The 26,044-nt window shown below is 42.8% G+C and overlaps 1 protein-coding gene across 13 annotated transcripts in view; it reads left to right on the top strand.

Moving 5' to 3' along the window:
- Window positions 1-26,044, top strand: part of dmd (dystrophin) — a 1,591,310-nt gene that overhangs the window by 1,297,754 nt on the left and 267,512 nt on the right. For all 13 annotated transcript variants that reach the window (XM_067992781.1, XM_067992785.1, XM_067992782.1 and 10 more), the window contains 2 exons: window positions 6,651-6,862; window positions 24,170-24,324. In XM_067992781.1, the coding sequence (XP_067848882.1) occupies window positions 6,651-6,862; window positions 24,170-24,324 (367 nt within the window). The remainder of the gene's footprint in view (window positions 1-6,650; window positions 6,863-24,169; window positions 24,325-26,044) is intronic.

Consider the following 26,044-nt stretch of genomic DNA (forward strand, 5'->3'; position numbering starts at 1 on the left):
ACCCACAAAAAGCAGTAGATGCTAGCTCAATTAATAGTTTTAAATCTGAAATCGACAGAGTTTTGCTAGCCAAGGGTATGAAGGGATATGGAGCCGAGGCGGGTGGATGGAGTTAGGATACAGATCAGCCATGAATGGCAGAACAGGTTCGAAGGACTGAATGGCCTACTCCTTCCTTTTCCTAAGCTCCTATTTTGGCAATATGTTAAGACCGTGTGAGGTTGGAATGTATGCGGTAATGGCTGTGTGATGTTAAGATGCCTGTGTTGATAACAGTATGAGATTGGAGCATCTCTGTGTGATGATGTCAGTATGAGGTTCAAATGTTTGTGTTTTGATGATTATATGAGGTTGGAGTGCCTGTGTATTAATGCAGTGTGAGATTGGAGTATTGTTTGTTGAGGGTAGTGGGAGGTTGGAGTGTCTGGGGTTAAAATTCAACTTTGCGGGGGCACAAAACGGGTGGTATCAGCGGCCCATTATACACTCCACCTGATCTTCCTTTCAATTGAAGTTAAAATCCAGACGGGGTGTACAATCCGCTTCCGTTAGTTTTGCGCCTCAGCAAAGTTGAATTTTATCCTCTGTCTGTTAATATAATTGTGAAATCAGAGTGTCTATTGTTAACAGTGTGAGGTTGTAGTTTCTGTGTTTTAATGGCAGTGTGAGTTTGGAATGTCTAGGGCAAATTTTACGACACAGGTGCTGTTTACTCAAATGGTTGGAAATGTGTACATAGCTCACCTAAAGTGAAGTGTGCTGTGCATAATTGTGATAATAAGTTGACCATGGATAATTATGCAGAATTGTTTTAACGAGTTGTCCCAGTTTTCAATGGTCAACTCATTATCAACAATGTGCATAGCTTCAGGTGCTAATTTAGACATGTGTTGAAAGCAGAAATTTAAAGGGATCCGGACAGTTAAAAGGAAGTGTCAGAATAGGGGGACAAAAATTCTTGCAGCCTTAGGAAAGTCTCAAAAGGTATTTCAGGTATGTTGACAGCCTTTGCCAAGTTTGAAGAGGGAGGGGGGTGAAGAAGTGAATGGTAAAAATGAAGTGAACTGCAACCCAATGTGCAGGCACAAGTCTGCAAACAAGTGACGCAGCAGCTCAGCGCCTAAGGCCCCTATTTGATGGTTGCTGAAGAAGTGCTGCGTGGGGATGGTGGCCCTGTTTGTGAATCCAGTGCACCATCTCTATTGGTCTGCAATTACAGGATTCCTACAAGGAGGTGGAAGAAGATTTCATTCCACAGGTGACCATTACTGGCACTGGCCGCGTGAGCCCTGTTAACTGTAGGTGCATGTTAACTGTAGGTGTTCTCGCAGCAAATGACACAGCTCTGCATCTGCTTCTCTGCTAAATCAAACTCGGTAAAGACGGCCCGCCCTGGTAGATGCTCGGTAAGTATAAGGGTGCTTGCTGGTATCTTTGTGGGTGCAGCCAATTAGGAAATGCCTTCTCTCATGCAGCACCACTGACTGCATGACATACTGTCATTGAGTGCTTTTGAGGAAGCATGTAATAATACCGTTAGTCAGACGTTCACATATCTTATTTGTACCATTATGTCTGCTGTCCTAGTTTCCTTTGGGAATAGGAAGCTCCACGTGCACTAATTCTGTGCCGAAGAGAGGAATGTACACCTCTGCCAGTAGATACAGTTGTGCTGGTGCCACCAGGTGGGCACAAGCACCTCCGATGCAGCCTGACCCGCCTCTCATCCTTTCACTGGTTCTCATCATCATCTTCGTCCAAAAAGCTCAGATAGGGATTCTCATTTGGAAATCCTCTGTTACAGTGATGGTGCTGGGGGGCTACATAAAAGAGACAACAGAACAACTGAAACAAAGGCTCATAAAAGTGTTCGGAGCAAAAGGTGAAAAATGGTCAAGAAATGGCCTTAACATTATTGAGTTCTTTAATTGAACTTCCATATACTTACCGCTGCCTAGCAACCCTTCACCTGTGAAGTTGGAGGCTCTGTGTGTTAATGGCAGTGGGAAGTTGGAGTTTCTGTGTGTCAGTCGAAGTTGGAGTGGTTCTGTGTCAATGGAATGTGAGACAGCAATAACCATATGTTCATGACAATGTCAGGTGGGGTTATCCTTATATTAATAGTTGTGAGAAAGTGGACTTTTCCTTATTAAAAGTATTTATTTCACTCTTTAGTAATTGTAAGATTAAAGCAGCGTAGGTTGAGTGTCTGTGTTAATGATAGTGTATGTTATGTTAAGAGTCTAAGTTGTTGGTCAAGAATAAAAATACAAAACAATTCTGAGACATGAATTGAAATTGATAATCCCTGGTAGGAGGCATGAGGGTAAACTAACCAACCTACGATCTCAGATGGGGAACTGTTCTTAAAGGGAGTGTGGGTTGGGAGGTAGGGTTACAACACTGTAGCTGCAGTTCTCTGACTGGCACTTCCTTCAAGTGTGGCTCCTCACTGGGGGCAGACAATTAGTAATTTACTCTATTCGTTGTTATCAACAATTACCAATAAAATTGAAATGTAGCAAAGCTGTATATTATATTATATCAAATCCTGCTGAAGTTCAAAAGTTCAGGTCACAATCTTGGTGTAGGGACACTTAAGTTGTATTCTCTACTGTTACTTACTGAACAATCACTGAACAGCAGCAGAGTAATGCTTTTGACACCTTGGGGGTGAAATTGGTCTTCGGCAGTAGCACAAAATGGGTGATAGCGAATCGGCCGCCCGTTTTACACCCTGCTCGATTAATTGGCCAGGGTGTAAAACAGGCTGCTGATTTCCTATCCCCATCTTGCACGATCACAGAAGGCCAGTTTCACGCTCCCCCCCACCCCACCTTTTCTCTTTCTTCAGTCGAAATGACGATGAATTACCCTTCACTACCACTAGAGGTCATCAAACTTAAATTTGTTGTGTTTGAATATTTTCAGAGGCACTGCACAGTTGTTTGACAGGGTAGCAGTGCATTGAAAAGTACACTCTGCTGTTTCTGTTGGCTAATTTTATGCATCCCAATGGCAAAGAAACTGATTCTTTCAAAATGTTTTAAAGCTTCACTGTCTACTTATAAAATAATTACTCTTTTCACTGTCAAGTGCAGTGGTAAAGAAAAAATTGCTGGCAACATCCCTTCTGAATATACTAAAGCTTTTGCTGCGAAGGCCAGAAACATGCGGTATATGCATTTACCAACCCAACCAGCAGTTTTGTCCCACCCTCCCCTCCATTAGCTGTGTGGTTGGCAGAATCCCTGGAGCAAAGAGCAGAGGCCAGCAGTATGTGTGCAAAAGTGTAGCAGTGCTGATATCAGCTTTCACAATAAAAATTAGAATATCTTCATAACAGAGACCATTGGGGGGAAAAATAATGTTAACAAGTTGGCTTTGTTAGGGGAGGGAAAGAGAGAGAAACAAAAAGGGAGGAGGCCAGAGGTGAAAGAAGGATTGCCTGTTCAACAAGCTTTGCCCTGATTCCTGTCCAGGAGTGTGAGGGAGGTGTTCAAAGTGCTTCTTCAGATATGAGAGTGGTATTCAAGTCTTAGATGTACTTGGAGTTTATAAAGAATTTAGGGTTGTTGAGGGGAAAACAATCTGGAACAAAAGAGAAGTGGCTTTAGTAAGGGAGTATACGTGGAATACCATTTAAGATCAGAGGAAGTGGTGAGGTAGTGAGTAGCAATAGGTGAGAAAGTGGCAGTAGGTGAAGAACTAACGGCAAAGCCGTCAAAGGTAAGCAATTGTATTTGTTGGTGAGACTTGCAAAAGATACAAAGGCTCGGGTAGAAATTAATCTGGGCCTGAAAACGGGTCCAGACTCGGCACTGCACAGACAGCAAGCACCTGAACCAAGAGGCCTGAGGATCGATAGAAATTGGTCCTGAGGCCTCATCTGAATAATTGGAGTGAGCTGTCGGTGATGGTTGCCTCTTTACAAGAAGCTCACCCGATGGGGAAATAAACAATTTCAGGCCGCCTGCCTCACTGGCAGCGGCCCTCAGGTAAGTCCCAGGAGGGGGATTGGAGTGAGCTATGGGGGCGGTGGGAGGTGCATAGGAAGGATTTCTAAAAATTCTCAAACTTAACGTCCGTTGGCGGCTGCAGGGGTCACTGAAGAATCCTGTGTGTGACGGCCCAACGCCTGTCCTGCTCATCGGGAACTAATTTTGGAAAGCGGTCCTTCATCAGGCGTTAGGCCCCTAATTAACATCTTCAAGGGGCCTAACGCATGTTTTAGGCATCCACTCAAGATGCCTAAAAAATTATCCCCACAAATTTAGTGGGACCAATGCCTGCGCAGTTTGGGTGCCGGCCATTCCACGACTAATCTGGCATTTGTGCCCATTTTACACCCGAGAAACGGATTCAATGTGTAACAATTTCTATCCCTCTATCTTTGAAGAACTGAAGCAAGATTTTCAGCGTCCCATCAAAGGGCGTGGAAAAGATCAAGATGGAATAATGCTGTGTTGAGAGGAATGGAGGTTGTGCTGGGGATGTACAACCTGAAGGAAGTAAATGAATGTGAAAGTAAAATCATGAGCAATGTGAATGGAGAAGGTCGCTAATATGAAGAAGGAACAGAGTGGGCAAGAGAAAAAGGGGTCTGAAAGCCCTTAAGAGGCTGGAAAAAGTGTCAGGAGTTGAAGCATCACCTATTCAACAGAGGGTCATTTGAGAGGACAGTGGATATTTATAAGCACAACTTTGGTGTAAGCTTGTACAATATAAACTTGATTTGAAGTACTGATCGTGTTTGTTTTGCCCAAAATCTTCTCCAGTTCCATTCCTTTAAGGTGTGTCCAATGCTTATTAGAAGCATTGATGTGATGTACCTTAACAAAGATCAATTGCCTGATTAGAGAAATTTCAACAGGTTCATTTCCTGGAACAGAGTTCTCCAAAAACTGCACTGCTACATTATTGTCTTCGCTATTGCAGTAAGTCTGCACTGCACTTTTGGTCAAAAAGAACATAGATGAATTAAAAAGGGTTCAGAGACACAATCATTTGAGAGGAAACTAGATATTCATGAGCATAGCTTCGGTATAAGCTTGAACAATATAAACTTACTTTGATGTATTGGTGGACTAAGTTATGAAGAAAAGCTCAAGTGACTGAATTTAATTTTGCTGGAGAAAAGAAGACTGAGGGGAGACATGATACAGGTCTTACAAATAATGAAAAGTATAGATGAAGTGGAAGTAAGGAAGCTATTTATCTTGGAGTAAGCTTAGGATTAAAGGACACAAGTACAAAATTCACATACCTCAAGCTAGCTTAAAGATTAGAAGAAAAATAATTCCACACAGGATAGTTGATCTGTAGAATAAACTTCCAGATAAGGTGGTTGAATTAGGCAGGGTTAGCACCTTTATAAAGGAGTAGGAGTGAGAAGCAGGATTGAATGTTATAGAGATATTTAATAACATCTTGATTTGTTTTCATAAGAAGAAAATTAATGTTTCCTAAATGAGAGGATCAATAGATAGTGTGTGATTCGATTATAGAATAATCATACATGAACTCTGGATGCACTGAGCTCGATGAACTAAGTGGCCTTTTCTCGCTCTGGATTTTCTTAAGTAATCCTATTTGTTTTATATAAGCCATTGCCCAAACTGAGATCAGGTCACAAGAGCCTGACACCACAACTTAAGGAAGAGCAAATATCTCCCCCCTGCCCCCCCCACCACCCCTCCTCTTCTTCCTCCCTGTCTCAAATGAATAAATTAACCTGGGAAATCAGAATAACTGAAGTTGCAATTCATTTTGTGAAACAGTTTCAGTTTTACAATTTAAAATACGTCCCCAAAAACTCTCCAAGATAATATTAATTTTTGGGCCCAAATTTTGTTCATCCTTGCTCATTATATGATCTGCTATTTAAAATGACCAGTGGATCTATAGTCGTGGCTTCCTTTTTACACATCTCACCTGGTAAGAATTAGGTTTGTAAGAGCCTACTCAGAAATTGTCTATTGATGGGCTGAGTTGTCTAAGTGATGGACAGTAGAGCAATCCTGACAGCACTACAGAAATTAAATCTCCTACTGTCCATTTATTCCTGCCTACGGGCTATAAAAACCCTTTTCTTAAATCTTCGTCACGTATGCAACAAAAGCAAGATTCAAGTCCTGTCCTCCTGTTTATTAGTAAAAAGGTGATTGGGTTATGCAGACCTGAAACTCAGACAGATACAAGATTAATTTCTATTGGGGCATCGTGACAGGAACCAACGATTTTTTTTTAAATTGACTTGGTAATAATGATCTCTTTACTTTGTGGGGCTAGATATGGCCATTCCGGTCGTAGCTATACTTAAGGCTATCTTTGAACGTAATTGCATGCTTCCTGTGGTCGTTGGCATAAAATATAGGTATTAATTTTACCTTGTCTGGCAGCCAAAAGGGCAACACCCTCATTATTCATAATTGCAAATGAAGGTTGCATAGACTCGGGGTTTATGTCTGTTTTTACATTTGCGACAAATGGGTTGCAGCGGGAGAGGAATGAACCCGCAATATTTTATAGCATGCTAATTGCAAAAAGTTCCCCTGCACAATGGCTGAATGCTTGCAGCCCTGTAAGAAAAGCGAGCTTGGTCTCTGATAGAACCTTTTATTTTAGCTTTGTTTACCGTTTCTCTTCAGTTGAAAAGGTTCAAACCCAATGGGATGAGGTGCAGAATCGGTTGCAGTCTCGGACCCAGCAACTACAGGAAATGCTGAAGGATTCCAACCAGTGGCTTGAAGCCAAGCGAGAGGCAGAGGAATTTCTAGAGAAGACCAGAACCAAGCAGGAATCCTGGAAGGAAATGTCCTATACTGTGGAGATTCTAATGAAGCAGAATGCAGACGTTAAGGTAATTAAAATGGCTTTGTAGATTTGTAGCTTTTTATAAAGAGGATAAGCAAATCAGTAGGAGAAAATAAAAACTGGCTTTTTCCCCAAGTGATGTCAACAACAACAAAAACTTGCATTTATATAGCGCCTTTAACGTAATAAAACGTCCCAAGGCGCTTCACAGGAGCTTTATCAGACAAAATTTGATACAGCCACATAAATAGATATTAGGACAGGTGACCAACAGCTTGGTCAAAGAGTTAGATTTTAAGGATCGTCTTAAAGGCAGAACGAGAGGTAGAGAGGCGGAGAGGTTGAGGGAGGGAAGTCCAAAGCTTAGGCAGCTGAGGGCACGGCAGCCAATGGTTGGGTGATGAAAATTGGGTTGCACAAGAGGCACATTTGAGGAATTCAGAGATCTCAGAGGGTTGTAGAGCTGGAGGTGGTAGCAGAGATAAGGAGGGGCGAGTCCATGGAGGGATTTGAACAGTAGAATGAGAATTTTAAATTTGAGGCATCCTTTTTTTTTATTCGTTCATGGGATGTGGACGTCGCTGGCGAGGCCGGCATTTATTGCCCATCCCTAATTGCCCTTGAGAAGGTGGTGGTGAACCGCCTTCTTGAACCGCTGCAGTCCGTGTGGTGAAGGTTCTCCCACAGTGCTGTTAGGTGGGAGTTCCAGGATTTTGACCCAGCGACGATGAAGGAACGGCGATATATTTCCAAGTCGGGATGGTGTGTGACTTGGAGGGGAACGTGCAGGTGGTGCTGTTCCCATGTACCTGCTGCTCTTGTCCTTCTAGGTGGTACAGGTCGCGGGTTTGGGAGGTGCTGTCGAAGAAGCCTTGGCGAGTTGCTGCAGTGCATCCTGTGGATGGTACACACTGCAGCCACTGTGCGCCGGTGGTGAAGGGAGTGAATGTTTAGGGTGGTGGATGGGGTGCCAATCAAGCGGGCTGCTTTGTCCTGGATGGTGTCGAGCTTCTTGAGTGTTGTTGGAGTTGCACTCATCCAAGCAAGTGGAGAATATTCCATCACACTCCTGACTTGTGCCTTGTAGATGGTGGAAAGGCTTTGGGGAGTCAGGAGGTGAGTCACTCGCTGCAGAATACCCAGCCTCTGACCTGTTCTTGTAGCCACAGTATTTATATGGCTAGTCCAGTTAAGTTTCTGGTCAATGGTGACCCCCAGGATGTTGATGGTGGGGGATTCGACGATGGTAATGTCGTTGAATGTCAAGGAGAGGTGGTTAGACTCTCTCTTTTTGGAGATGGTCATTGCCTGGCACTTGTCTGGCGCGAACGTTACTTGCCACTTATGAGCCCAAGCCTGGATGTTGTCCAGGTCTTGCTGCATGCGGGCTCGGACTGCTTCATTATTTGAGGGTTGCGAATGGAACTGAACACTGTGTAGTCATCAGCGAACATCCCCATTTCTGACCTTATGATGGAGGGAAGGTCATTGATGAAACAGCTGAAGATGGTTGGGCCTAGGACACTGCCTTGAGGAACTCCTGCAGCAATGTCCTGGGGCTGAGATGATTGGCCTCCAACAACCACTACCATCTTCCTTTGTGCTAGGTATGACTCCAACCACTGGAGAGTTTTCCCCCTGATTTCCATTGACTTCAATTTTACTCGGGCTCCTTGGTGCCACACTCGGTCAAATGCTGCCTTGATGTCAAGGGCAGTCACTCTCACCTCACCTCTGGAATTCAGCTCGTTTGTCCATGTTTGGACCAAGGCTGTAATGAGGTCTGGAGCCGAGTAGTCCTGGCGGAACCCAAACTGAGCATCGGTGAGCAGGTTATTGGTGAGTAAGTGCCGCTTGATAGCACTGTCGACGACACCTACCATCACTTTGCTGATGATTGAGAGTAGACTGATGGAGCGGTAATTGGCCGGATTGGATTTGTCCTGCTTTTTGTGGACAGGACATACCTGGACAATTTTCCACATTGTCGGGTAGATGCCAGTGTTGTAGCTGTACTGCAACAGCTTGGCTAGAGGCGCAGCTAGTTCTGGAGTACAAGTCTTCAGCACTACAGCTGGGATGTTGTCGGGGCCTATAGCCTTTGCTGTATCCAGGGCACTCAGCCATTTCTTGATATCACGTGGAGTGAATTTTGCTTCCATTGGGGAGGAGAAGCAATGGGATTTTTTTTTTAATTAGTCACTAAAATGTTCAATACATTTGTACCACATATATGGTTTTGGATGAAAAATTAGTGTATTTAATGCTATTGTGATACTTGTAACTCCAAGTAGTCTGAGATCAAAGGGCACTTGGGAAATCAAACCTAAATAAGTACTGAGACTGGACTCAGTTGTATAGCATAAGTTAGAAAGTGCACTACATGTAGGAAATATTGGAGTCTGAGCAGCTTTTCAGTTTGCTGCCCTGAATAAAGTCGAGGCCACTGCATGATTAAACATCATTGTACTTGATTGAGGGGTAAAACAAACGTCTTAGTTTGGGTTTTTATCCACTATATTAATTTAATGGAAAAACTGTATTTGTCTGAAGGCATCATTTTATATTTATAATGACGACCAATCTGTCACCTTTTAGTTAACGGCTTTAATTATTTATTTATTCAAGGCATTTTGTGTCGTTATTGTTGGTTAATGCAACAAAAATGGGAAAATATAATGAAGCAGCATTAAAATTGATGTGAAATTTCTTTCACTAGTCTGCCGCCTTGATAAAAGTTTCAAATTTGGAGAATGTTCTACCCAATTTAAATAGTAAAATTAAGGTAATGAAGCACTTTGAATGTGCATTTGATTATTCAGATGTAACATGGTAACAAATGGGGCCTGAAAGTAAAAAATGATGTGTCATTATTGTAATTATGCAAATTCATTACATGAAGTCATGTAAGGAAGGAAATAATGGGCTTGTAATAGGCTAACCCATCAAACATTCATTACAATAGTCTGTATTAATACCTATAACAGTGACCTATAGGAGGCAGTAAATTAGGTGCCAGGTAGTGTAATCCAAGCAACATAAATCGACATCACTTTCAATTCAAAACCAATGCAATTAAATGTTTTTTTTCATGTATCTCATTCAAAATGAATCAGGCACAATATTATAACATAATTTGTAATGAGTTTCACTTGAATGTTTAGCTTGTTGTTAGTTTTTCTAATCTAGATGAATGCAATTTGAAAATGAAATTGGAGGAACAAGCTCCCTCTCCTTCGCCCCTAACGTGAAGGAGCCGTTTAAAATTTTAGTAACACAGAAATTCCAAGAAGAAATTGGAATGTGTGATGGAAATTCTTCTAAGAGTCATAAGCTTCGAAGACTGATTTCCCTTTTTTGCCAGATGTTCTCCTGTTTCTCTCCTGTCTTGAAGATGTTGACTTCTAATGGGCTACATAGGACCAGGAATAAGGTGGGTGGGTGGAGAGAGGCTGAGGAGACCCAAGGACTCCTTGCGGGGTTTGAGGGAACACTCCTGCTCCTCCTGGCCCAGAAGCATACCCAATAAATATTAAAAAAGAAACGTACCTTGGCCACCTCGCCGAATCCCGGCAAGTTTCACAATTATAGGAGTTAAAATTGTGTCACAGCGCCGATGATGTCATTGGTCCACGACTTTTGCATCTTATAGACCCCTGCATAGTTGCAGCGCGAATTCCCCGACCACCATTTTAATGACCAGTTCAATCCGGTTGGGTTTCTACCAAAAAAAGTCTCCTTCCCCATTTCCTCCCTCAATTCACACTTTCCCTCTCCATTAACGTCATTCCCCTAACTTTTCCTTCCTCTCCCTTATTCTTCCTCCTTCCCCTTCTCCTCCTTCCACCTCCGCTTCTCCCTATGCTTGCCTCTTTCCCGCTCCCTCCTTTCTCCAATTACCTCTTCTAAACTCTTTTAGCCTAACAACTGCACTTGACATTGAGATGATTTTGGTCCTTTTACTGCCCCGTTTTTAAGCCAGAACGCAGCAACAATGAAGCCAAATCGCAGAAAAACACTTACTGACGCCTTCGCACTCGCTGCAATTTTGATCCAGCCCCATGAAATAGGCAGCTAGGGAGCCTCATCCTTATATGCAAAGTGGGGCCGATAGTGTACATAAGACTGTGATACAATGTTGAAGTAAAAATGCACTGCACCAGTGCGGAACATGCCCAAAACAGTCCACGTTGAAATCACTCCCCCAGGTACACAGGACATGGAATACAAGTAAGGTCTTTCCACAATAAGTTTTTTTTAGCTTCAATTTCTGTATCAAAATACATTTCAAAATGTTGGAAAATGCACCAAAAAAAATCAGAATTTCCTGGGGTGAAGTGTTTCCTCACCTCACCCCACCCCAGAAATACATTTTGCACCGTCAGAGCTCATTTCACCCTCCAAATATTTCGAATTCAACCCCTGCAAAAATTGCACTTTTGTGTACTTCAGTTTTTTTTCTCCAATACTACAATTGATGGAATATTACCTATAGCTGCAGCTTTTGGGCATCCTTAGACATCGGCTGTTTTTCAGTTATGGTTTTTTTTGGAGCTGTCGGCTTGTTTTTTTAAAGCTATTATCAGCTTTTCCAAGGTGTGTAGGTTGGTATGTATGAAATCAGTTTCCGCCTCCTCCTCGCTATCCCAGTGACCCCTGCTACAAAGTGCACATTTGAGGGTTTTGAATCAGGGCTGGATTGGCCTCAGTTGTGATTCTGTCCCATGGCCTACTGTCACTGACGGGCCCGTGGTCCGCTGGCACTGACGGGCCCGTGGTCCGCTGGCACTGACGGGCCCGTGGTCCGCTGGCACTGACGGGCCCGAGGTCCGCTGGCACTGACGGGCCCGTGGTCCGCTGGCACTGACGGGCCCGTGGTCCGCTGGCACTGACGGGCCCGTGGTCCGCTGGCACTGACGGGCCCGTGGTCCGCTGGCACTGACGGGCCCGTGGTCCGCTGGCACTGACGGGCCCGTGGTCCGCTGGCACTGACGGGCCCGTGGTCCGCTGGCACTGACGGGCCCATGGTCCACTGGCACTGACTGCCTAAGCTCATGCATGAAGAATTGCCACCAGAGGACTGTTGCTGGCCGTAAATCCATGTCTGAGCAAAAGTCAGTGCCTTTAGTGTAGGAGGAAAGAAAGGGGAGAAAATTGGAAAAAAGCAATCAACTTAAGGTAATTGCTGTGAAAATCCTCTGCGGCAACTGCGCATATTGGGATCAGACTAGAGAAACAACTAGACCATGATGGTATGTGAGGAATGCATTCCAAAAGCAGCACTAACTGTCAGCTTAACTCAGTCAGCAGTACAGTACTCTTGCCTGAGTCAGAAACTTGTGAGCTCAAACCCCACTACTTGAGTATATAATCTACACTGACAGCTCAGTACAGCAGTGAGGGAATGTTGCATTGTCTGAGGTGCAGTCTTTCAGGATTAGATAGTGAATTGAGGCTCCATCTGTCTGCTCTGGTGATTGTAAAAAGATCCCACGGTACTGTTAGAAAGAACCTGCATTGATACAGCACCTTTCAAGACCTCAGGATATACTAAAGCGCTTCACAGAAGTATAGTCACTGTGTAATGTGGGAAATTCAGCAACCAATTTGTGCACAGCAAGGCCCCACAAACTGCAATGAGATAAATGACCAGATAGTCTGTATTGGTGGTGTTGGTTCAGGGATAAATGTTGACCAGGATACTGAGAGAACTTCCTAGCTCGTCTACAAATAGTGACATGGAATCTTTTACATCTACCTGAGAGGGCAGATGGGGCCTTGGTTTAACTTCTTGTCTGAAAGATGGCACCTACGACAGTGCAGCACTCCCTCAATACTGCACTCAGTATCAGCCTAGATTATGTATCCAAGTTTCTGGAGTGGGACATGAATCAAGACTTAGAGGCAAGAGTGCTACCACTGAGCCAAAGGTGACACAGAAGAGCTGGAAATTGTCCTGGTGTCCTGGCCAACATTATTCCCTCAACCAACACCACCATCTGCTCATTCATTCATTTGCAGTTTGTGGATCTTTGCTGTGTGCAAATTAGCTGCTGCACTGGCCTGTGTAACAATAATAACTGCACTTCAAAAGCAACCTTTGGTTGTTAAATACATTGAGGTATCTTGAGGATGTGGTAAGGTGTTATATAAATGCAAATTTTTCCTTTTTAAAATGTGGGTGTTATAGTGCTGCAGTAAATTGAGTAAAGCTGCGATCTTTTAAATATACATGAATGACTTATTATGTCATGAATGACTTATCAAAAATGACATAATCCTTGTCATAATAAAGTAACTCCACTTCTCTCAAACATTTTCATTCAAGACTTCTTACATCTTTCATGATCTTCCCATTTATTTTAAAAAGCAGCACACGAAAGGAGTAGGATAAGATAGTTTTAGTAATTTGAAAGATCACGAAATGTTAAATCATTCATTATGATTAATCATGTGTAGTTATATACAAGGCAAAGAAACTCATAATAGGCATATGGCTCCTCGAGCCTGCTCCACCATTCAATAAGACCGTGGCTGATCTCCGACCTCAACTCCACTTTCCAGCCTGATCCCCATATCCCTTGATTCCCTTAGAGTCCAAAAATCTATTGATTTCAGCCTTGAATATACTCAATGACTGAGCATCCACAGTCCTCTGGGGTAGAGAATTCCAAAGATTCACAATCCTCTGAATGAAGAAATTCCTCCTCATTTCAGTCCTAAATGTCCAACCCCTTATCCTGAGACTATGCCCCCTAGTTCTAGACTCTCCAGCCAGAAGAAAAAACCTCTCAGCATCTACCCTGTCAAGCCCTCTCAGAACTGTATATGTTTTAATGAGATCACCTCTCATTCTTCTAAACTCCAGAGAGTATAGGCCCATTCTACTCAATCTCTCCTCATAGGACAATCCTCTCATTCCAGGAATTAATCCAGTGAACCTTTGTTGCACCGCCTCTAAGGCAAGTATATCCTTCCTTAAGTAAGGAGACCAAAACTGTACACAGTATTCCAGGTGCGGTCTCACAAAAGCCCTGTACAATTGCAGCAAGATTTCCTTATTCTTGTACTCAACCCCCTTGCAATAAATGCCAACATACCATTTGCCTTCCTAATTGCTTGCTGCATCTGCATGTTAACTTTATGTGTTTTGTGTACAAGGACACCCAAATCCCTCTGAACACAAACATTTAATAGTTTCTCACCATTTAAAAAATATTCTGTTTTTCTATTCTTCCTTCCAAAGTGAATAACCTCACATTTCCCCACATTATACTCCATCTGCCACCTTCTTGCCCACTCACTTCACGGGGGTGATTTTAAACCTCAAGAACAGTTGAGTTGGGGGCGGGTGGGAGTTGAAAATAGTTGTCTTTTGGGTCACGACCGCAACCCAGCTTCATTTCCGGGTTTAACGTCGGTGCGTAAAAGTACAGGCTTCCCACTGGGAATGCAAAGTCCAAAAATTTTGGGGTTGCGATCCATTTTTTCAACTCCCACACACTCCCAACCCACCCGTTCCTGGGGTTTAAAATCACCCCCAACATGTCTACATCCTTTGCAGACTCTTTGTGTCCTTCTCAAAGCTTGCTTTCCCACCTAGCTTTGTATCGTCAGCAAACTTGGATGCACTACACTCAGTCTCTTAATTTAAATCATTAATATAGATTGTAAATAGCTGAGGCCCAAGCACAGATCCTTGCGGCACCCCACTAGTTACAGCCTGCCAACCTGAAAATGACCCATTTATTCCTACACTCTGTTTTCTGTCCGTTAACCAATCCTCAATCCATGCTAATATATTACGCCCAACCCCATGAGCCCTCATCTTGTGTAACAACCTTTTATGTGGCACCTTATCGAATGCCTTTTGAAAATCCAAATATACTACATTCACTGGTTCCCCTTTATCTACCCTATATCTAAAGGTTCCCCTTTTTCTCAAAAAACTCTAGTAGATTTGTCAAACACGATTTCCCTTTCATAAAACCATATTGACTCTGCCTAATCATATTATAATTTCCTAAGTGCCCCCTTACCACGTCCTTGATTCTAGATTCCAGCATTTTCACGACTACTGATCTCAGGGTAACTGACCTGCTGTTCCCTGTTTTCTCGCTCCCTCCTTTCTTGAATAGCGGTGTTACATTTGCCACCTTCCAATCCACGGGGACTGTTCTAGAATCAAGGGAATTTTGGAAGATCACAACCGATGCATCCACTATCTCTGCATCCACCTCTTTTAGAACCCTCGGATGTAAGCCGTCAGGTCCAGGGGATTTGTCGGCTTTTCGTCCCATTAATTTCTCCAGTACTTTTTTCTTTATTAATATTAATTAATTAAGTTCGTCACTGTCATTAGACCCTTGGTTCCCCACTATTTCTGGTATTTTTTTGTATCTTCGACTGACGACAGATACAAAATATTTGTTTAACGTCTCTGCCGTTTCCTTATTGTCCATTATAATTTCTCCTGTCTCAGCCCATGTTTGCTTTCGCTTCCTTTTAACATATTTGTAGAAGCTCTTACAATCTGTTTTTATATTTCTTGCTCGTTTACGCTCATGTTTAATTTTCTCCCTCCTTATCAATGTTTTGGTTATCTTTTGCTGGTTTCTAAAATTCTCCCAATCCTCAGGCTTATAATGTTGCCAAGCCTCTTCTTTTAATCAAATACTATCCTTAACTCCTTTAGTTAGCCACAGATGGATCACTTTTCCCGTGGAGTTTTTATTCCTCAATGGAATGTATACTCGTTGAGAATTATGAAATATTTCTTTAAATGTTCGCCATTGGAAGGAGGTTAGTCCTTTTGAAGTACAGTTCAGCAGCTCTCTAATAGCTCATTCCAGTGACCATTTTTCATGTCTGTGCCCAGACAGTGTTTGTGAGCTATTTTAGCATGCGGGTCATCACAGCGGAGCCCGATCTTGTCCTCACATCGTGTTATCGTAGGATCATAGATTGGTTACAGCACAGAAGGAGGCCATTTGGCCCATCAAACCCATGCCGGTTCTTTGTAAGACCAATCCAGTTAGTCCCCATAACTCTGAAAATTTTTTCCCTTCAAGTATTTATCCAATTCCTTTTTGAAAGCCACGATTAAATCTGCTTCCACCACCCTTTCAGGCTGCGCATTCCAGATCATAATTACTCACTGCATAAAAATGTTTTTCCTCATGTCGCCATTGGTTCTTTTGCCAATCATCTTAAATCTCTGTCCCCTGGTTCTTGACCCTTCCGCCAATGGGAACAGTTTCTCTTTATTTACTTTTTCTAAACCCTTCATGATTTTGAACACTTCTATTAAATCTCCTCTTAACCTTCTCTGCTCTAAGGAGAACAACCTCAGCTTCTCCAGTCAATCCACATAACTGAAATCCCTCATCCCTGTAGCCATTCTAGTAAATCTTTTCTGCACCCTCTTGAAGGCCTTCACATCCTTCCTAAAGTGCGGTGCCTAGAAATGGACACAATACTCCAGTTGTGGCCAAACCAGTGTTTTATAAAGGTTCAACATAACTTCCTTGCTTTTGTACTCTATGCCTCAATTTATAAATGATGTGGAGATGCCGGTGATGGACTGGGGTTGACAATTGTAAACAATTTTACAACACCAAGTTATAGTCCAGCAATTTTATTTTAAATTCACAAGCTTTCGGAGGCTTCCTCCTTCCTCAGGTAAATGTTCAGGAGCTCCTCGAAGCCTACGCATTTATACAATTTATAAAGCCCAGGATCCTGTATGACTTTTTAACTACTTTCTCAACCTGTCCTGCAACCGTCAAAGATTTGTGCACATATACCCCCAGGTTTCTGTGTTCCTGCAACCCCTTTAGAATTGTACCATTTCGTTTATATTGCCTCTCCTCATTCTTCCTGCCAAAATGTATCACTTCGCACTTATGCAAGCACATTTTTCAGCAGAAATCACTGGATTGTGAACAGAGGCAGAAACGCTGTCCCAAGTTTCTTTCCCTCCCAGCGATGATGAGAACATTTAGAATTCTCCGTCCCCCTCTGAGCCTCCAAATGAGTTCACCTAATTCAGTTTAGGATCATCTGAGTGTGCCCTGCACACAATATTACACTGCAGATTGCACTTAACCACTGAGCCACTGAGGGAGCCAAGAATGCATTCCTCATGACTGTATAAACAGTTCGCGCTTCACTCTAGCAAATTATATCATCCAAAACCTTGATTTTGATCCCGTCTTCTTCATAGCAACTCAGTGTCCCTTTTGTTAGAATTGCTGGAACACTTTTGACTACAAAAGCTGAATTTCTTTTCATCCTTTTAGAATTGAGATCAAGGGGCTGAAATTTGGTGGATGTTCAACCAGTTTTCTGCCCATGGAATTTCTGCCACTTTTCTTCGCCTCTCACCTAAATTCACTTCTGAGGGGCCTAGAGTTTTTCATCTCTTTTTTCACAATTATATATAAAACAGTAATCTCTTTCCCTCAACATTCCCAGACTGAATTGAACTTTCTCTGATATAATGGACAGTTTCTGTGAAACTCGGTAACCGTTCGTTCTGTTCTGTCCCACGAATTTGACTGAATTCTTTAAATCCAATTATTGGCTGTATGTCATACTTTCAAGTGCATCATCTCAACTGAAGTCTGCATGAAGCAATTTTGAAAAAATATTGTGTTAGAAATCCACGTAGCTTAGCCCTCTGGGCATGCTTTTATAGAGAGCAATATCTGTAGCAGCTGAAATCTCTTTTAACATTTGCAACATTGGAATGCGTACTTGTTAAATAGATCACTTCCTGCAGTGGCAGAACACAGAACATGTGCAGCTGAAGAACTTGGTATCTTCCACACTGTCATTTCCAAGCAATAACAAGTGTGAGACTCTTTAAGTGGGTTCTTCACAGCAGTTTGGGCTATTTAGCAACTACACGCTCATAGATGGCGATTGAATAAATGGAGGATATAAATAAAGAATGTGGATTACTCAGTTCATTTTGCAAATGAGGAAAATTTGTTAGCTCCGAAGTGACAAAGTTGCAAATGAGCTAAGACATTCCTCAGCTGTATTCTTGTTATTCCTTTGTTACTCATTTTGCCTCCCTGTTTATATGACTTTTATGTGGTGGATGCTTCTGAAGCTGCTGAATGGTGCTGGAGCACAGTTCGTTGTTGCCAGAATGTTCTGCAGAACCTCACCAAATGGCCAATTTTCATGGGCAATCCTGGACAGTGACTATTGGTAGCCTATTGAACCAAAGGGGCATCACTATTAAGCCTCATCCCGTCTTTTCTCAGTGTCCATAAATATGCAGCAGTCATTGAATAGTGATCAAATGTGAGAACCCTGGTTCATTTCCCTCTCCCTAGCTTAGGGGCACTGAAGTCAACTGTATCATCCCAGCTGTCACCCCTGCTGAGGTCAGCGAATTCAGTCTTACACCAGAATTGAACCTGTGACCTTCTGGTCTGTATGGCTCAGTTACACTGTTACAATTTTTAGATGTCCGATTCTATATCAATACTTTCAAAGAATTTCCTATAAGTGGATCTTGCCCCCTATGTTCCAGATGCTGTACCTTATCAGAAATTTGCTCCTTCAGAAACTACATGACTTGAAAGATTAACAATTATCCTGATTGTATTAATGTGCATACTATATCACCCAGAGACTTGCACAATAATGCCAGTCTCATCGACTTGATGGAATATCAAATTCAGACATTTATTTTCTTACAAAAACTTCCATCAAATGCAAAGAGATTACACATATGAAACATAAAAGCCGCTTCAAACTCTGTCTGTTCAACGTTGTCTTTCGTCACCTCACCTCCCAATTCCTGTTTGCTTTCCCCGCAAAGTGAATTGAGACATTTTGCTTTGATCAAGTATAAGTTGTTATGGAAAATAACCACTATTACAGCAAAGTGCATACAGGTTCTGAAGAAATATCAAAATCCTTTTGATTTTGAAAGGGAAAATTCCAGATTACTAACAAGGAGAATTCCATGTTGTCTCCGTAACATCTGTCTCATCTCTTCTTGAAGGAGGCGATGTAAAACCAGTGACAAAGTTACAATTTAGTTATATTGGAATTATGAAGGGTTTCTCTCTGTTGTTGCTTCCTTCCCTCATTGGTTTCGGTCTCTCTGATCCTGATACCTCGCTCCCTCCCTGGGTCGGGTTTCTCACCTCTTAACTCCGTTATGGAGCCTTCTAGCCTAGTCATCAGACTCAATCAGGGAAATATAAAACCTGGCAACCCCAACCATTGTTACAAAACGAACACCACCTGCTGCCAGCCACACACAACCACTACACAAATGCAGCGCAAAAGCAAACCAAAGATCGCAATCACTGAAAGAATTTAAGGGTGCAATAAACTGTCATTTATGCATTGATGTGAAGCAATTTCAGGTGTGCATTAATGTGAAAGGTAGCTGTATAACTCTGGAGTCTGATCCCTATCTGATGCCCAAGAGCACTGAAGCCAAGAATTGTGAGACCTCCCTTCTGATAGGGCATCTCACATCAATTTATGTTCGCACCAGCAGTGATCAAGCTCCAGCCAGGTTCAGTGCTGCATTTGAAATGTGCTCAGATGATCCATTGGACCGCCTGGGAACTTTAAATGGGATGTTGTTATTGTTAGGGCAAAACAGATGCTGCCACCCACTTTTTGCTAACATCTAAAATGCATTGAGTGGTGCCAGAGGAGTGGAGTTCTGCGCATGTCGATAATAAGTCTGAAGTCTTGTGGACTATAACAAAGGTTAGCCAACTGCATCGCAGCCATTAGGTACAAGTGTGGGTTGTCAGATGTAGTATAATTATAGCCTAAGTGTTTAATTTTAAGATCAGTTTTGAGAGAAAAACAAAGTGATACAATGTTGTTGTTGGTATAGTTACAAGGGTAAATTTTGCAAGGCTCCTCTCTTGGCATAGAGTGGGAGTGTGGGTCAGAGGTAGGGCTGTAACATGATCATGCTTCCAACTAGTGAGAGTTCACTAAGAACGGACCGCCACAAAATTTTCGTTTTGCGACTTTTTTTTATTCATTCATGGGATGTGGGCATCACTGGCAAGGCCAGCATTTATTGCCCATCCCTAATTGCCCTTGAGAAGGTGGTGGTGAGCTACCTTCTTGAACCGCTGCAGTCCGTGTGGTGAAGGTTCTCCCACCGTGCTGTTAAGTAGGGAATTCCAGGATTTTGATCCAGCGACGATGAAGGTTCGGCGATATATTTCCAAGTTGGGATGGTGTGTGACTTGGAGGGGAACGTGCAGGTGGTATTGTTCCCATGTGCCTGCTGCCCTTGTCCTTCTGGATGGTGGAGGTCGCGGGTTTGGGAGGTGCTGTCAAAGAAGCCTTGGCGAGTTGCTGCAGTGCATCCTGTGGATGGTACACACTGCAGCCACAGTGTGCCGGTGGTGAAGGGAGTGAATGTTTAGGGTGGTGGATGGAGTGCCAATCAAGCGGGCTGCTTTTTCCTGGATGGTGTCGAGCTTCTTGAGTGTTGTTGGAGCTGCACTCATCCAGGCAAGTGGAGAGTATTCCATCACACTCCTGACTTGTGCCTTGTAGATGGTGGAAAGGCTTTGGGGAGTTAGGAGGTGAGTCACTCACCACAGAATACCCAGCCTCTGACCTGCTCTTGTAGCCACTGTATTTATGTGGCTGGTCCAGTTAAGTTTCTGGTCAGTGGTGAACCCCAGGATGTTGATGGTGGGGGTTTGGCAATGGTAATGCCGTTGAATGTCAAGGGGAGGTGGTTAGACTCTCTCTTGTTGGAGATGGTCATTGCCTGGCACTTGTCTGCGCGAATGTTACTTGCCACTTATGAGCCCAAGCCTGGATGTTGTCCAGGTCTTGCTGCATGCGGGCACGGACTGCTTCATTATTTGAGGGGTTGCGAATGGAACTGAACACTGTGCAATCATCAGTGAACATCCCCATTTCTGACCTTATGATGGAGGGAAGGTCATTGATGAATCAGCTGTAGATGGTTGGGCCTAGGACACTGCGCTGAGGAACTCCTGCAGCAATGTACTTGGACTGAGGTGATTGGCCTCCAACAACCACTACCATCTTCCTTTGTGCTAAGTATGACTCCAGCCACTGGAGAGTTCTCCCCCTGATGTTGAGTGTTTATGGTTCAGGTGAATCATTTCTTGCACTCATGGGACCTTGAGACTGTCCACTAAATTACTCGCTAAAACTTTCAATTGCCAAATGGTTTCAAAACAACAGCCAGGTGGCAACCTGACATGGAATTGTACTCAGCCAACTTCCTGTGTGGCATTATCTATTTCTACGTATGTTTTAAGTTTCAAGTTATTGTGTGAAAATTTGTAACCATGTTATCCTTCAGTAGCTGTGTTTTTTTTTCTTGCATTGAAAGGAAAATACTGAAAATAGAGCCAAAGTTGCCATAGCGATGGGATGCTTGTCGACATTAAAATTCAAAGTGAAGCTGCGCGATTGTTACACTCTCTCAGCTCTACAGCATGAGCGTGTTTTGTTTGGCATTGACACCACAGAAAGCACAGAGCCAGTTAGTAAATGCCAGTTGCCATTGGTTGCAGCTGGTAACTCATTGATGCTCACTGCCAGCTTGCAGCTGCTTGCACTTTTTATTTGCTCTTGACAGCAAGTAGATTGAGTTGCTATCTGTTACGTGGAATAATGTACATATCACGTATATGTAAGCACCTAGTTTTACTGACTACACTGTACAAAACGTTTTCCTAATTTTCTCTGTTGCTTTCCTAAGGAGATAATTGATACTTGCATTCGGCTCTGTGGGCACCGACCGCCCTGCAGTACCTCACCCTCTAGCCATTCTTTATGCATGAGTCTAGACAGCGAGCATCAGGAGCTCATTGACATTAGAGGCATCACAGCCAAGCTAAATCTTGTTCTCACCTGGTGTTCATATGCAAACTTTTCAGTAGGGTTCAATGAGTAGCAGTTCAGAGCAGGAACTCTAGTTGTTGGTTTAGAATCATAGAATCATGGGAAATTTACGGCACAGAAGGAGGCCATTCAGCCCATTGTGTCCACGCCAGCCGAAAATGAGCCACCCAGCCTAATCTCATTTTCCAGCACTTGGTCCGTAGCCTTGTAGGTCATGGCACTTCAGGTTTCTTCTTCTTTTGAAACCAGCAACACGAGGCCTATTATTGTGCCTCCACTACCAATTTGCCTGAGTTAGCAATAACCATGAATCAAACCTGGGACCTTCCCAGTCGGTATTGCTATAAATATTGCTCAATGTTACACTTAAAAGTACATTTACCCATTGAATCACTGGACAACATAAAACGGTTTGCAACATAGAAAATATCAAGGTACAGTTATATAAACTATATGTAAGATGATTATATATGTGCTCTTTGATTTCTAAAGCATTTTCAATCTTCATACGAATGTCATGCCTCAGACCGTTAACCTACCCCATTCTCCATAGGTAGATTTCTTGCATTATAAAGAGTTCTGTGGACACGAGTATCTTTCCCAGAAGGTCACTTCCTTCACCATGATTTATGTACTGAGCTATTTGCCTTGGATTAATGGAAACAAACAACACACATCTTCTTGTGGGAAAAGATATATTTGTTGCTTTGTTTCCCTTGATGTCATTTTGAACTGGGTCACTAACATCACAGCTATCCCCACACAAATGACACTAGCTGAATTCAAACAGTGGAGCAATGAGAAATAGAGGGCTATGTTAAAAATACATGCTAGTCTTTCAGGAACAGGACAGGAGGGAATTATTTCAGACTGCCAAATGTTTAAAACTTTAATTTTGGTGTGAAAAATGTTCTATAATTTCTACTCTTGTGTTAAATTCTACACCGTTTGCATTGCGACAAAAATAAATTGTATGTGACAGAAAGATAGAGCAGTCATGTCTCAAATCAAAGAAAGTCTATTTTTATGATTTCTGTGAATGAGATTTTGGTTGTCACTTTATTTTGCTTATTGCTGCCTTGCCGCAGCTCAGCTAATTGGAAGATATAAATCGGCTGAACCCAAATTCCCAATTTCCTGTGGCATATTGCTGTGTAAATAGGGCAATTGTGAACTCCTTTACTTCTCTGGTGTTGTTAATTACACTGAGCAGAATGTGTGAGATCAGGGACAGAAAGGAAGAGGATGCATTGTCCTGCCTATTGAGGAAAAGACGGTTCATACAGATGTTACAAACACTGGGGCTGAAATTGGTCTTCAGCGATAGTGCAAATCGTGCAATAGCAAATCAGCAGTCAATTGAATGGATAAGATAATCTGGTGGAGTGTAAAGTGGGCTGCATTTCACCTCCTTTAAATCTGCACAAGAGGCGGGAGTCAGTGGAACGGAAGGTTTGGGGTTGTAGGGCTGGAGGAGGTTACAGAGATAGGAAGGGGTGAGACCATAGAAGGATTTAAAAATGAAGATGAGAATTTTAAATTTGAGGCCTAGGGGAAATGGAAGCCAATATATATCAGAGAGGATGGGGATGATGGGCAAGTAGAACTTGGTGTGGAATAGTTTGGATAAGATGAAGTTTACGGAGGGCAGAGTGTGGGAGGCCAACCAGGAAAGCATTGGAATTGTCGAGCCTGGGGTTGACAAAGGCCTGTTCTTGGCTGAAAACGGGTCGGTGCACATAGGAGTAGATCTTTGAAACCAAAACATCAGAAAAATTTGTCCAGTACACAGAAATAGGTACAACAAGAAAGATAACAGATTCATTTTGATACAGTACTCTGGGGATGGGTGAAAGAGGTCATTATTTTGTGTGGAAAGCAGATCAAAATATTGTTTAGATTTCACATATTGTCAACAATGAACAGCATGATCATAACGGCAGTGTACTTGTCAACAGTGTGTACTGTGGAGACATATTGAAGAAGCAGTGAATAGAAAACCCAGCACCAGAGAGGGATAATTTGCTAATTCAATGATCTACCTGTTCTTTTCTGGTTCCATGCTTGGATTTAAGTGAATTAGTCACATTCATGAATCGAGAAAGCCACATTGAGTATACAATGATTGGGAAAAGCTCTATTGTTTAGCCCCAATTTTGCAATCTCAGCAAAATTAGGGTTGCTTATGCCTGTGGCACAGGTAAACCTGCGCCCGTTGACAGGAACAAAACCATATTGAACTTTGTGATATAATTCTTTCCCTTTATTTTAAGTAGGCCGCAGGAACAGGTTGCCTAGAGAGCTTAGCCTGTATCTCACTTGGCTAGGGAGCACAAAATCTCGCAAGTAATTTTACTTGTAAATAATGAGTACAGTCCATGCTAAATCTTCCCCCTCCCTAGTTTTTCATGAATTGTTCCTGTATAATATCAGAAATACTTTTTATTCTATTTTTCAGCAATTCATCAAGGCACTGCAGCAGTGGCAGATAAATATAGACGTGGCTAATGACCTTGCGCGGAAGCTTTTGCGGGATTACTCAATGGACAATACCAGGAAGGTGGAACTGATGGCAGATAACGTTAATGCTTCATGGGCAGCCATTAATAAAAGGTAATCTGCAGCAGTCTCTTACTTTTTCCATCTTCTATACATTCGAAAGAAATTATCAAGTCTAATCTGCCTGGGGGTTTACAGATTTATTCCGCTTTCCTTCATAAAACAATTCAGAAAGGCAGAAATTTCAAAGTAAAAACATTGTGCTCTGGCCCTGACTTCTCATGGGTATACATCATTAGGTAACCATTGGTTCAGATTACAGCAATAGGTTATAGAATTTACCAATAGAAAATTTACCAGTAGAAATTGTCAAATTTACATTTAAAGTCACTGCCCTTCAAATAAAGTAGCAATTCAGCTGAATTGCTTCTGATGCTCGTCATCGTACAGCCACAGTTTCCAGGTTATTGTGAATTTTTGTCTGAAGTTTGCTTCTATTTGTTCATAGAATCATAGAATGTTACAGTACAGAAGGAGGCCATTAGGCCCATCATGCCTGTGCCAGAATGTTCTGTTGTGGTATTAATTGAATGACCGTTGTCACATGAATGTTTTACTTGTGGATATTACACAGCTGTACACACTACAGACTGCACAGTCTGCAGTCTTCCTTTGCTTACATATTGGTTAGTGCATTCACATAGAATTCCTTTGTGGACTATTTAATGCAGTTATTACCCTTTTTAAAATAAATGAATTAACGACTGCGTTAAAATAGCACACAAAAGAATTTTATGTGAACGTGTTGACCGGTGCGCTACTAGAGAAAATGAAACCACTGGGTATAAAAATGTAAGGAATCTTACAACACCAGGTTATAGTCCAACTGTTTTATTTGAAAATCACAAGCTTTCGGAGGCTTTCTCCTTCGTCAGGTGAGCGAGTGTGGGATTCCATGGAAGGTTACCGCATTTATAGTCAGAGAACAATACCTGGTGATTACAGATAATCTTTCCAACTGCCCGTTGTCAAGGCAATCAAAGTGTTCAGACAGAGTGATGTTACCTACAGGACCACCGAATATACAAACGGCCAGAACAAAAGACAGACAGAGAGAGAGAGAAACATCTGAAAGGAAGAAGAAGACAGAGAATGACTCGTATTAAAAACAGATAACTTTCTTTCGCTGGTGGGGTTATGTGTAGCGTGACATGAACCCAAGATCCCGGTTGAGGCCGTCCTCATGGGTGCGGAACTTGGCTATCAATTTCTGTTCGACGATTTTGCGTTGTCGTGTGTCTCGAAGGCCGCCTTGGAGAACACTTACCCGAAGATCGGTGGCTGAATGTCCTTGACTGCTGAAGTGTTCCCCGACTGGGAGGGAACCCTCCTGTCTGGCGATTGTTGCGCGGTGCCCGTTCATCCGTTGTCGCAGTGTCTGCATGGTCTCGCCAATGTACCATGCTCCGGGGCATCCTTTCCTGCAACGTATGAGGTAGACAATGTTGGCCGAGTCACAGGAGTATGAACCATGCACCTGGTGGGTGGTGTCCTCTCGTGTGATGGTGGTATCTGTGTCGATGATCTAGCATGTCTTGCAGAGGTTGCCGTGGCAGGGTTGTGTGGTGTCGTGGACGCTGTTCTCCTGAAAGCTGGGTAATTTGCTGCGAACGATGGTCTGTTTGAGGTTGGGTGGCTGTTTGAAGGCGAGTAGTGGAGGTGTGGGGATGGCCTTGGCGAGGTGTTCGTCGTCATCGATGACATGTTGAAGGCTGCAGAGAACATGGCGTAGTTTCTCCGCTCCAGGAAAGTACTGGACGACGAAGGGTACTCT

Source organism: Heptranchias perlo, chromosome 11 (assembly GCF_035084215.1).
Source record: "Heptranchias perlo isolate sHepPer1 chromosome 11, sHepPer1.hap1, whole genome shotgun sequence".
NCBI lineage: Eukaryota > Metazoa > Chordata > Chondrichthyes > Hexanchiformes > Hexanchidae > Heptranchias > Heptranchias perlo.